Below are 14,182 nucleotides of genomic sequence, written 5' to 3'. Positions count from 1 at the left end.
ACCGTTGACGCAGGTTCCCATGCTCCCTTGCGACAGCGTGCGTATTGCGTTGCCGCACAAGAGCGCCAAGTTGTCACGAAACAAGTGGACGACATGCTGCACAGCGTCGTCATTCAGTCTTCTCAAAGTCCTTGGTCGTCACATGTCGTTCTAGTGCGATTCAATGCAGTGGATGTGGAAACCGCTGGATTCGTGTAGGCGTCGATCACCTGACGCGCTACGCCGCGACCGCGACCCTTCTCGCTGCGACCGCGCGCGACGTTGCGATGTTCATTCTTCGTAATTGCTCAGCGATTGTGGTCATGTCTCCTGTCAGAATCAATACAATCCCTTCTTCGCGCTTGCAAAATTATTCACCGGAAATCGACTGGTTTGGTCTCACGGAGCGGTTCAACCGAATCCTCGTCGACACATTGAGGATGTACGACTCGTCCCACCACACCAGTTGGGGCACCGTACTCCCGTCCGTTACCCGCCGTGGTTGCTTAGTGTCTATGGTGTTTGGCTGCTTAGCACGAGGTCACGTGATCGCATCCCGGCCACGGCGGCCTCATTTCGATACGGGCGAAATGCAGAAACACTCGTGAACATAGACTTAGGTTCACATTTAAGAACCCCAGGTGGTCCAAAGTTCCGAAGTCCCCCACTACGGCGTGCCTCATAATCGGATCGGGGTGTTGGCACGTGAAACCCCATAATTTAATTTTTTAACTCCCGTTCGTTACGGTCACATATGACACCGCGACGCAAGCGGCCAGCAGTTTATCACCTTCTTTTTTCTCTTATACGGACGCGAGTCTTCGTATCCACTGAATACTATCCTGCCCTACTGACCTGACGCCTCTGAGTGCACTACAATTTCAGGAGTCGCCCGATACGCTGGAGAGAGAATTTCGCCAGCTTGCTCGTTCGTTGACTATCGAGGAACGGGACCGTCAGAAAAGACAATGTGACAGTCATCAGGTCACGCCCACCTTCCCTGCCGGTTCTCTCATTTGGACATGAATACCGTGTCACACCCGCGGCCTTTATTGTAAACTATTTGCGCGGCACCACGGTCCGCACCGTAGCATCGACTCCACCTCACCTGTGACCTATATCGTTGTGGCTGTCACACAATCGCCAGAATTTCGTTGTCGGGGTCGCAAGATAGTGCACGTTAGCCGCCTCAAGCCATCTTCCAACTCTCGCATCGTGTCGGCTCATTGAGTCGCCAGGATGGTCGCCGGGGCCAATATAATAAAGCAGACGCGCCTCGTGTTTTTGGTGGCAGCTAGAAGAAGACGACGACGACCCGTGCGGTGATTGCAAGTTAGCGCCTGCTGTTCGCTGCTGTTAGACTAATTATCACTTGCAATTAACCTCATTACAAGGCATTCGATTGTAGTCGGTATTGAGGGCAACGGGATGGCCATGCTACAATGACGACGCAATCATCACGATGGTGCCACGACGGCCTGACAACTTTGGCATGAAGACTACGAAGTGAGCACAATTGCATGACGATGGCGGCATGCCGACGACTGCATGATTACGAAACTGTAAAGTGCATCGCATCGAAAGCCTATGGACAAATGCGCCATCTAAGTTAATTGTTTAATTAAATTTGTAGCGGTGTTTATCAGGGTTTAGCAAAAGCCGGACTCACAAATTTAGTGGCGTTTTTCAGACCAATGCTAAATGCCTGAATTTTGGCCGCTTTAGATACAGTTTACAAAGTTGTGGTATTGTGTTTTATTGGCAAGCTACAGGGTCGTAAGCTTGATTTTTTTCTTTTGAGATGTTTACAGTATTCAATAAGATTTGTAAAAAATAAATGATGGCCTAAAATCAAAGTGTATGCTATGCAGTCGGCATTGATTCATTCTAGCTGAATGCAGCCAACCCGTTCAAGATTGCTGCAGTGGTGGCCGATAAAAACAATTTTCATCATATGATTTATTTAGGCAGAAGCTGCTTAATAATCCTGCTTCTTAAATGTTTATTTTTTATTTCGAAATCTTTTTTTGCGAATACTTTACTAAAGCAGACTTCGTTTTCCTTCTATATTCCGACCCCTGACTAATTTTATTGGTAAACGTTCACGATTCTTGCAGTGGTGGGGTAAACCTCTGTGGCGCCGGCGTAGGCAGTGCCCCCAACATGGAGGGACGAAAAAAATTAGAAGGGAGTGCCTCATGACTGTATTGAAGCCTAGTCATCAAAAATATGAAAGAGATGTGGGCCGTCGTCACGTGATAAGCAAGCAGTAGCTTATACTCACTTCGCTTTGGTTGTGTCTGCTGCGGTTGTATCATCTCGCCCATGCAAGGTACGAAGGCGGAGGGATGAAAGTTGGCAAGAAAAAATTGCGCAGGTCCGATGCCAGTGTCGCAAAAAGTGAGAACGCGAAACTTTCGAGCCGTGTACATGGACGTCTTTGCCTGACACTGATGCATGAGATTATTTACTGCTAAGCGCTAACGTTTTCTTTTGGCTATCCGCTTCTTCACTTCTTCGGGTGACACTCGATGGCCTCGTTTCACCAGGATTCGCATGTGTATATCACAGTATTGCCCATAAACACTGTCATGTGGGCACGTTGCTTGGCGTGACATATGCGTTCATGCTCGAGTTTTTTTTTTGCGATAGAAATTATATGGACACGTTAGGCGCATTTCCGCCATCATTGTCGACGTCGCCATAATCTTTAGTATAAAATACAAGAGCGATAATATCGTGGCGACGCTGCGTATGATGTAGGCACGAGGGAAAGCCCGGGAGAGCGAGCCGAATATGGTAGCTCGATCTCTCGGCGCGCAAGGAAGGGAGCGGGGAAGAAGCGCGCGGTGTTCCAGAGAGCGCAAGGCACCGGGGGGCTTCCGCTCCAGCGTAGCCTACGTATGTGGCAGCTGAGCGCGGCCGCGCGGACCCTATTTTGAAAGCGATCTGCGATGGGTACAGAGTCATGGTGCAACGACTTCTGATAGCTTCGTGTGTGCTGTGTTCTGGCCGCTCAGTTCACGTTGAAGCGAGAAGCACGAACGTCAGTTGGCTGGCTGCTAATGCCGCTCCTTCTCACGCTATACCGTTTCGACACCGAGTGTGGGTGGTCATCGAAAGAGATGTGTTCATGTTCATGGCTGGCTGCTGCTGCCGCTCGTTCTCACGCTATAGCGTTTCGACACCGAGTGTCCTCGGTCATAAAAAGAGATGTGTTCATGTTTGCTTGTGCGCGCGTGGCACCATGCTTGTTAATCTACTTAGTAAGCGAATGTTTAGTAGTTGATACGGCCCTTAAAACTACTGTCGTTACTTCTTATAGCTGTCTACTAATTTGCTAACGGAAAGGATACTTCGCCTTTCAGGCGAAACTGCGGCCTTTTATTTATTTGTTCTGTTTATTGTGTACACACAGCGCCAAGAGGCATTACAGTGGGGGTCGGGGGGGGTTACCTTGGATGAAAGGACATCACTCTGATACAGCAACACTACCAAACTAGGCACCACAACAGTGTTCTACAGAAGAAAAAATAATGTAAGCTATAGAACCATCGCACAGATTACACATCTCACGATGACTTTCAACGGCAATGCGTTTAGCATCGAATCAATGTAGCGAAACATCGCATTTCCGCCGCCGAAACGAGTTATGTATGAGGCGTTTACTGTAGCTGGACTCCTCTTTCATGCTTCGCTAAGAACACCAGGCGCCATCTAGCGCCGCCGCGAAAAAGCCTGCGCGCGGCATCGGAAATGCATGGCGCACCGGTGTGTGCGAACGCTGAGAAACACGTCATGGGACAACAGGGCTCGTCTCTCGCGCTTATGCGTGAAATGCTTGAAATGACGATTTCCCAACTATCCCAGCTGTCCACTCTAAGGTCTGCTCTCGCACTTCATATTGGACACGCTTCGCCGCCTAGTGGCATTGCCGATAAGCCCGCGCGTGGCCTTCGAGACGAGAAGCGCAGTGCGCAGGTGCGCGCGGACGCTGAGGATTGTTCTCTCGCTTGCCGCACACTCAGTGACACATACGTAGTGGCCCAGCTGGCGAGAAGATCATTGAAGAGCGGCAGTGCATACCTAGTGCCTTTGTGGCGCAGCCTGCTGAAGCGTCGGGTTGGTGTCCTTCAGGAACCCTTGTGACATGGATTTCATTCCGCTCAGCATCGGATAAATTTAGGGGTCGTTTTCAGCATTGTAGAGTGGCCCATTCTCTGATGTATATACCTAGCTACTCAAGTTGACGTCAAAGACGTTTATTCAAAAGCGGCGCACGCCGAATTTCGCATGCTCTGCGACACAAGTTGGCATCAAAGAGGTTCACCGAAGACGAGCTCAGAGTGGCGCAGGCCTGTGTTACAAGTCGGCGTCAGTACCTAACCAGTTCCTCATCTACAGTGACGTATGTCGGCGTGGAAGAGCTCTGTTGAAACTCGGCACATAAGCGCGTGTCACCACATACTCAGTGACCCAGGCAGAGGGAAACTGTTGGATACAAACGTAGATAGTTAGCCTTTGGATAATGCGTAAAGCATCCTAATAATGCTAACGCATTAATACTGATAAGGTAATCAGTTAATTAACTCGGTAAAAATCATCATTACAAGAAATCAATAGATTAGAAGGATGAAACCGATTCCACTCGCGAATCGTTTTCGGAAAGAAGGACGTGCCAAATAATTATGTTTTAGAGGATTATTTGCGTACTTTAAACGTGTGGTCAAACCGCTGAGACAGGTTGTATGGTTCCCTCAAATACTTTTCCCTCTAGATGCCACCACTAGAATAGTAAAAGATGTGGAAATATTTCAGGTGAAGTTCACGACGACGATGGTCCAAACTGTCGTATTTGCGAACCTCTTTTTGTACGGGTAACATTGAAGTTTCTGTCATACTGTCAGGAGATAGAACGAGCTACTATATTCTGCGCCCTTCCTGCTTTATAGTTGTGTCGCATAATTGCTGGGTTCCAGACAAGGCACGTACACTCAAGGACAGATCTCACGTGTGTCATTACTTTTGTTAATATCTCTTTGCATACAAATTTCGTCCTGAGCATTAGTGATTATCCTATACAATACGCTGTCATCTGCTAAAATTCTATTTCGATACTGTAAGTTATATTATTAACGCACAATAAAAGCAACAGTGGCCAAAAACAGAGCCTTGGAAACGTCTGAATTTGCTTGTGTTGAACTGGACTGGACACAATTAAAGACAACGAACTGGCGACACGATGCTAAGTAATCAGCAACCCATAAGATCACCTCAGGAATTATATTATGTGTGTTACTTTTTCCCAAAAGTAAGGCTAGCGTTATCATATGAAATGCCTTCTTGAAATCTAATCTAAGAATTTACAATCCACCGAATATCTATTGTCTAATGCACACGATATATCATGCTCAAATCAAGTCAGTCAAGCCTTCGCAAAAGCCTTGCTATCCAGGCGTGAGCAGTGAATAATGATTCATATGCTGTATAAAACTGTTATATATGTTTAGGAATTTCGCAGCGACACAAGTACGATATATCAGCCTGAAGTTAGACACTTCGCACGGAGGGCCTGTTATAAGGATCGGTATTACTACTAGAGGAAGAATGGCGCAAACGCCCAGGGGCGAGATAGAAAACACGGACGAGTGCAGACTGGCAACAATGGTTTACATTAAAAAACGCGCAAATTGTATACCCTGGCATAAACAGGTGTAGCAGCTTAAATATTAGTGGGAAAATAATCAATTTCTAGTTCGTTCAGACACGCCGGTTGGCCTCGGAAACGCACATGACACAGGACTTACGAATAAAGAATGTTTCGGCAATCTCCCTCGCTATCCTATCTTTGTGTCTTGACAGCATCTGGTTTCTTTCAGCAACGGTTTGCACTTACATTCCTTGCAATGTAGACCCTGATTAGACGACTGCTGCTCTTTAAAAGAAGCTCTTTGTTCCATTAAAAGGTTGTTCAAACACCGTTCTGTTTGTCCAGTGTACCACTTCCCGCAGGACAGCAACTGCGTCGCCGTCATGCAATCGTCATCGTGCTGTCCTCGCGATGCCGTCGTGGATGTTCCTTCGTCGTCATTCCAGCTTCGTCATTCTACTCCCTTCATACCGTCTTCGTCACGCCGACGTCATCTAGCCACAGTCGTCACACGCTCCTCAACATCCCATTGTCCTCCTGCCATCGTTGGCACGCTGTCGTCGTTATACCATCGTCGTCATTTCAGTATCGCCATCCCGTTGTCGTCATTCCGTCGTCGTCATACCCCCTTCGTCGTTCCATTGACGTCACAGTGTTGTCCTCGTGTCGTCATAATTAGAACCGACCCTGGCGAGCTTGTGCCATAGCAAATTCGGCCGAGCACACACGTAGCTGAACCAATGGAAATCTGAAAATCACCCTTATAGAGTCTAAATAAAGGTGTCTTCAGCAATACTTTTTGACGCTACATTGCGAGAATGTAATCGCATTAGCGCGATACTCGTCATGATGGCTTGGGTCGAATCTTTTTTTCCCCATCACTGTGTAATTAACTAGCAGAAAGGTCTTATCTGCATTACACTATCTTGCAACATTACGTTTTTGAAAGAGCACCGTGGAACATTTGGATGGTGAGTAAGACAGCGAATAAAAAAATCGGCACCTGAGTGTTTAAAGAGCTTTGATCAGACGATTCTGCAAGAAAGTTACGCGGCTAATTATTTTTCTTTTTGCAGTGGCATTATTGGGCTCGTGATCTAAGCTATAAGACGTTTAATTTATAGCTATTTCGGCTCTTTTCTTTTTCAGGCATACGTGAACGATTTGAAGGCAAAAGGACACAAGATAAAATTGAAGGAAATGTTGATTAACTCTATCAGCGGCATCCACAAGCGAGATGGCCGACTCTACGCCAACACCGATTATAGGAAGGGTAGCACTGTCGACGGGGAGTGATGCATAGCAAGCCATGCTTAACCAGAGAAGATCCACGGGAAATAAAGACTGTCCCACAATGAGCTCTCTGGTGTTCTAGTTATTGCATTAGCTCCAACCAGTTAAAGTTCATCGGAGCAAGAGGAGGCGAGATTAAGCATTTATCTCATACTGTATTTTATTTATTTATGAATTAGGTGCCTGTTGCATGGGCTCCTATGTTTAATGAACAAATTTACGATGGTGAGAGTCTTTTTCCAGGAGGATTTTTTTCGGACACTTCATCACCAATTTAGTGCTTGCACTTTTCTTTGGCAGTTTGCGACAAGAATGGCGAAAGGTGCGCACCTTTCTTCCGCGTTCACCGAATAAGGTGCGTTTTTTTATTCCATGCCAGAGCCACAGTCTAAATTTAGCGACCATAACACGGACAGTGTCAGGCGGGGCCAGCTGTATATATATATATATATATATATATATATATATATATATATATATATATATATATATATATATATATATATACTTTCTTATGAGAGAGAGAGCCTAAGCGAACCATCGCGTCGTCTCAACTAGTGTCGCTACCTGGATGTGCACTTCAGTGGAGGACTTCAAAAATACACACACACACACACACACACACACACACACACACACACACACACACACAAGAAACGAGCCTCCGAGAGACCGGCGATGAAGTTGGTCGGTGCGCTTGGCGCGAGCGAGTGTCGGCCTCACTGCCTGGCTCCAGTGTAAATAGCCTGTAAATAGCCTCTTCTGTCTGTCTTTCTACACGCAACATTCTGGTGGAGGTTAGCGATCCCCGTCCTCACCACGGAACTCAGAAGTGGTCGGCACACCGAGCTTGTCACCATGCCTCCCGGTGACGCGCCCACCTCTGCAACGGCTTCGGCTTGTCCCACTGCTCCAATCGTCACGGTCGCCCCACATCGCTACCCAGGTGTGTTCTCTGGCCTGGAGGGACAGGATGTTGACGACTGGATCAAACTCTATGAACACGCCGGTGCTAATAACATCATCATCATCATCATATCATCATCATCATCATCATCAGCCTGGTTAAGCCCACTGCAGGGCAAAGGCATCGCCCATACTTCCCCAACTACCCCGGTAATGTACTAATTGTGGCCATGTTGTCCCTGCAAACTTAATCTCATCTGCCCACCTAACTTTCTGCCACGCTCTGCTACGCTTCCCTTCCCTTGGAATCCATTCCGTAACTCTCAATGACCATCGGTTATCTTCCCTCCTCATTACCTGTCCTGCCCATGCCCATTTCTTTTTCTTGATTTCAACAAAGATATCATTAACTCGCGTTTGTTCCCTTACCCAATCTGCTCTTTTCTTATCCCTTAACGTTACACCTATCATTCTTCTTTCCATAGCTCGTTATTCCCACCTGTTATTAGCTCACGAGCTAATAACAGGTGGGACTCAATGATTATGCTCGCCAATGTCATCTTCTATCTCGGCGGCACCCCACGCGTGTGGCACCAAACGCATGACGTCGGGATAACCTGTTGGGGCAATTTCAAAGAGAAGCTACGGGAACTGTTCGGCGACCCTATTGGGCGCAAGGCTGCCGCGAAAAAGGCTCTTGCGTCTCGTGTCCAGTCATCTACGGAGCCGTACGTTTCCTACATCCTCGACGTCTTGGCTCATGCCGCAAAGCGGACGATGCTATATCCGAAGCCGATAAAGTGTCACATGTTCTAAAAGGCATCGCCGACGACGCTTTCAATTTGCTTGTTTTCGGCAACCTCTCGACTATCGACGCCATCACCAAAGAATGCCGTCGCCTTGAACAAGCTAATAGCCGCCGTATCACACACCACATCACGCGGCTACCCAACACTGCTGCTACGTCAACTAGTGATGGTCGACCACGTCAGACCACTACCTATTCGCCGAGAACTCTAGGGCGCCTGTTCGCAGGCTTTCTCCACGACGCCTCCCGATCCGCCAGCAGCCACCATTGCGATGATAGAGGCCGTAGTCCGACAGGAATTTGAGAACATGGGTCTGAACTCCGTGTGTTCCACGTCTCAACCCAGCGTTCCCTAGTTCTCTAGCGGCCCTCCTCGTCCTCGGCAGTCCTTTACCGCCACATCTCGCCGCAACCCGTCCGATTGGCGTACCCTGATGACCGGCCGATCTGCTTCCACTGCTGTCTCATCGGCCACGTCGCTCGTCACTGCCGCAACCGATGGCCACCACCTCCTCGGAAATACACCGCCGCTAATTCCCGCACCTTTGGACCTTTCGTTCCCTATACCACCCGCCATGAATCCGCTGCCGCTGATGCTCATGCTCCGAACCTTCGGTACAGCCGCTCGCCCCCACCTCGACGCCATCAGTCTCGTTCGCCCCAACCCCGTCGTTTCTCTTCGCCGCCTATCGCCTCCCGGATCCAGCTGGAAAACTAGGCACTGCAGCTGCTGGAGGTGAAGCTGCGTTGTCGACCCTGCCCTCAAGTCCTCTGCTCACGTTACCCACGAACCGAAACCTTCTTGACGTTGACGGCTATCCTGTCGCGGCACTCATCGATACAGGAGTACATCTTTCAATTATGAGTGCTACCTTCCGACGACGACTGAACAAGCTCCTCACCCCAGCGTCGGCACGCGTCGTCCGCGTTGCGGATGATGGTACTGTGCTAATCATCGGTATGTGTACGGCACACGTCAGCATCGCCGGCCGCCACACTCCTGTCCTCTTCACCGTAATTGCTCATTGCACCCGCGACCTCATTCTCGGCCTCGCTTTTTTGTCCGCACATTCTGCTCTTATTGACTGCTCTTCCAGTACCCTTCGCCTTGAGTTGCCGATGCTCGCAGAACCTTCTGACGCACCCCACTGCCACTTACGTCCCATCGGCTATCTTGGCCTGCAGCCAAAGTCAATAGCCTACATTGAACTGTTGTCTTTCCCACAAGTTCCTGATGGCGAGTACCTCGTCACTCCTCTGTCCGACATTCCAATCAGGTATGACGTTACAGTGCCTCACAGCATACTTAATATTACTGGGAACTACACTCGCATGCCTCTCTGTAATTTCGGATTGACAAAGCAAATTCTACTGCAAGGTATTTGCCTTGCCACCGTTGATTGTCTCGGCGACCAATACGTGGCATCGTTATCGACCGATGGTTCTCGCGAGCTTAGCAGGCCCCTCGCGCCAGCCTCGGGTGCCGATCCCAATATAAGGAAAATGGTTGCGACAGGCCTGTCCTCGCCGCAGACTGAAGAGCTTTGCCAAGTATTATCGTCCTACCGAGATATTTTTGACATCGACGATCGCCCTTTAGGCCAGACGCTCGCGGTCAAGCATCGGATTCTTATTGGCGATGCTACGCCTATTCACCGACGACCATATCGAGTTTCTGCGTCGGAACGCGCCGAGTAATTCAAAGTGAAGTGAACAAAATGCTAGATAAAAACATCATTGAGCCTTCATCGAGTCCCTGGGCGTCACCTGTGGTGTTGGTTAAGAAGAAGGACGGCACGTGGCGCTTCTGTGTAGACTACCGCCATCTGAACAGCATTACAAAGAAGGACGTCTACCCGCTCCCACGTATAGACGATGCCCTTGACTGTCTGCACGGTTCCAGCTATTTCTCGTCTATTGATCTTCGTTCGGGATACTGGCAGATTGCTGTTGACGATATGGACAGAGAAAAAACTGCGTTCATCACACGTGCTGGCCTATACCAATTTAAAGCAATGCCGCTTGGATTATGCAACGCCCCTGCCACCTTTGAGCGTATGATGGACTCCTTGCTCCAAGGTTTCAAATGGTCCACATGCCTCTGCTACCTCGACGACGTCATCGTCTTCTCGCCAACGTTCGACACTCACCTTGAGCGTCTAACAACTATACTTGATGTATTTCGCAAGGCGAAGCTGCAACTTAACTCATCCAAATGTCGTTTTGGCCACCGTCAACTTACTCTTCTGGGCCATCTCGTTGACGCTTCCGGAGTACAGCCTGATCCCGACAAAACTCGCGCTGTCAGAGAGTTTCCTGTTCCGAAGACACCCGCAGACGTCCGAAGTTTTGTAGGGCTATGCTCGTACTTGCGTCGTTTTGTTCCAGATTTTGCGACAGTTGCTAGACCCCTAACTAATCTTTTGAAGACAGGCGTACAATTCTCGTGGGGCACTGTAGAGGTCGCCGCCTTCTCTCGTCTCGTCACTCTTCTAACGTCGCCAGCCATTCTCGCCCACTTCGACCATGATGCCCCTACAGAATTACGTACAGATACCAGCGGTCATGGCGTAGGTGCCGCCTTAGCCCAGCGTCAGCGTGGCCAGGATCGCGTTATTGCTTATGCAAGCCGCCTCCTAGCACCATCGGAGCGCACCTATTCCATTCCGGAACGAGAATACCTTGCTGTTGTCTGGGCGGTTGCGAAGTTCCGTCCTTACCTTTACGGTCGCCCTTTTTCCGCAGTCACTAAGCGTCATGCTCTCTGCTGGCTCTCTTCGCTAAAAGATCCTACAGGCCGGCTTGGTCGATGGGCTTTGAGGCTACAAGAATTTCCATATTCCGTAGTGTACAAGCCTGGCCGCTTGCACCAAGACGCTGACAGCTTGTCGCGTTACCCTGTTGACGACTCTGACTCCTCTAGTATTGCCAGTGCTTCTTGCGTATTCTCTGTATCACAGCTGCTTCATTTCGCCGACGAGCAACGCCGTGGCGCCTACATCAGAGCACTCATCGACCGTTTTGAGCACTCTCCGGCCGATGCTACTCTACGCCTTTTCGCCCTCCGTGACGGTACTCTGTACCGTCGTCACCTTCATCCGGACGGCTCTGAGTTCCTACTTGTAATACCTAAACACTTCCGCTCCACCGTTATAGGAGAAATCCACGACGCACCAATGGCAGGAAATCTCGGCGTATCTCGAACCTGTGACCGTGTACGTCGCCGTTTTTTCTGGCCGGGCCTTGCCCATTCCGTACGACGTTACGTCGCTGGTTGTGAAGTTTGCCGACGACGCAAGAAGCCTTCCCAGCTCCCCGCTGGTTACCTGCAGCCGCTCGACATCCCTGCCGAGCACTTTCACCGTTTTGGCTTAGACCTTCTCGGCGCATTTCCGGAATCTACATCAGGAAACAAGTGGGTTGCAGTCGCGGTGGACTATGCGACCCGCTACGCCGTAACCCGTGTTCTTCCGACTAGTTGCGCAACTTATGTTGCGGACTTCCTCCTAAATGATATTATTTTGATGCATAGTGCTCCGCGTCAATTGCTAACAGACCGTGGCCGTACGTTTTTGGCCAAAGTCCTCGACGATATCATGCGTGCCTGCTCAATACGGCATGAATTTACCACCTCCTACCATTCCCAAACGAACGGCCTCACTGAGCGCTTGAACCGCACCCTTACAGACATACTATCCAAATACGTTTCCGACGACTACCCTGACGGGGACCTGACTCTACCTTACATACCTTTGCCTTAAATTACCTTTGCATACAACTCTTCCCGTCTCGAAACTGCTGGCTTTTCCCCGTTTTACCTCTTGTATGGCCGCTAACCAACGCTACCACTGGACACTGTGCTTCCGTCCGCCACAGCTTCAACTAGCGGTTGTGCCCGTGATGCAATCGCCCATGCTGACCACGCTCGCCAACTTGCCCGCGCTCGTCTACAAGTGGCTCAAGACAAGCAGAAGCAACGCTACGACCTCCGTCACCGTGATGTCCATTTTGTGCCCGGCAGCCTCTTGTTGCTTTGGTCACCTTCACGTAAAGTTGGCCTATGTGAAAAACTCCTTTCTTGTTACACAGGTCCATATCGCGCGCTCTGCAAAGCGACCGATGTCACCTCTGAAATAGTTCTAGCCACGCCCACGACGTCCTCCGCTGTGACAACCAGTGACACTGTCCACGTCGCCCGACTCAGGCCCTACGGCTCTCCACGCGTCTTGGATATTTAACAGAACCGTGACGGTGCTTCTGCCGCGGGGGGGGGGGGGTGTAGTATTACGATATCATCGAGCGATGCTAAAGAAACGAGCCTCCGCGAGAACGACGATGAAGTTGGTCGGTGCGCTTGGCGCGAGCGAGGGTCGGCCTGGCTGCCTGGCTCCAGTGTAAATAGCCTGTAAATAGCCTCTTCTGTCTGTCTTTCCACACGCAGCAATATATAAGGAAAGCGATATTCTTCAGGCTATCTTTCAAACGTAAAGAACTGCAGCGATTCCATAAGGTAAACAGAACGAGTATATAATTTCAACAGTTTCGACCGGTGGGCCGATCTTCATATGGTTTTAAAAAATGGCATTTCGGCACTATTGCCAAGACAGCAGATCGCGAGCCCGGTCGTTCTCACATACATCAAACCGAAAGGCACAGTGGTTAGAGTGATTGATATTTTCTAGGCGCTTTAACAGATTTACAGCAGCCTTATTGGACAACCATGCAGGGCAAGAGGAAGGCTGAGTCCCATTTCTGTAGGGCGAGGAGGTCAGTGATAGAAAAATAACAAAAGAAAGGAGGTAGACATAAGTGGGAGAAGGGCAGACGGGCGAAGAGGAGAGGTAGCTAGGTTCCCGTTGACGTGAGCCAGGGAGGGAGAAAACAGTCGGTACGCAGCACCAGTGCGCGTGTCGCTTACGCTGTGACTGCGCTGCGTGTGCCGTGCAGGCCTGTCACATATTTCTTTGTTTTTACGACAACCGCCTCCCCCTCCCTCTCCAATTCCCCTAGACTGAAGACCACCATCTTATTCTTCTTGCTTGCCTAGTTTTACAGCGAAGCTCTATATGGCTTATTTCCAGACCAAATGGCTAATTTCCAGACCATGTCCGTAGACCAAAAACTTGGGCCGATCCCGAAGATAGTGCAATACCGTGTCGAACCGCGGCGTAGGTGGAGCAGGCTTCATGCATTCCATCATCTTGAGAAAATAAGTTTAATATATTGTGTCGAAACGCAAACCCTACCGGATATTAGGCTAATAAGAACAGATACTACACTTTGATGTGCGTCGGCCATGTCTACGTTCGTACCGTCCTCTCTGTCTGCATTACAGGCGCTTCCGTATCTCCTTTCGTTTCCTTCCGCTCTCCCGTGGTGGCGTTCCCGTAAGCGTGATGCTCGCCAAGACCGCGAGGCCGAAGGAAATGCTAACCGTCCATGTGGCCTCGATCCCGCAAACTTAGAACGTTTCACCAGAGGAACGGCCAGGTTTCTGAAGGAGTTTGTGGGGAACAGATTTTGTGTGGCCTGTGTTCTGTGCGACT

The 14,182-nt window shown here is 49.5% G+C and overlaps 1 protein-coding gene and 1 pseudogene across 1 annotated transcript in view; one reads left to right on the top strand and one right to left on the bottom strand.

The window, feature by feature from the left end:
* Positions 1–6,925, top strand: part of LOC142570589 (scoloptoxin SSD20-like) — a 35,956-nt gene extending 29,031 nt beyond the window's left edge. The window contains exon 6 of the mRNA XM_075678960.1: positions 6,779–6,925. Coding sequence (XP_075535075.1) covers positions 6,779–6,925 — 147 coding nt within the window. The remainder of the gene's footprint in view (positions 1–6,778) is intronic.
* Positions 6,926–13,754: 6,829 nt separating this feature from the next.
* LOC142573394 (U2 spliceosomal RNA) lies at positions 13,755–13,936 on the bottom strand (annotated as a pseudogene).
* Positions 13,937–14,182: the final 246 nt, after the last annotated feature.

The sequence above is a fragment of the Dermacentor variabilis genome, chromosome 2 (genome assembly GCF_050947875.1).
Source record: "Dermacentor variabilis isolate Ectoservices chromosome 2, ASM5094787v1, whole genome shotgun sequence".
Lineage (NCBI taxonomy): Eukaryota > Metazoa > Arthropoda > Arachnida > Ixodida > Ixodidae > Dermacentor > Dermacentor variabilis.
This window is presented reverse-complemented; position numbering and strand designations above follow the sequence as displayed.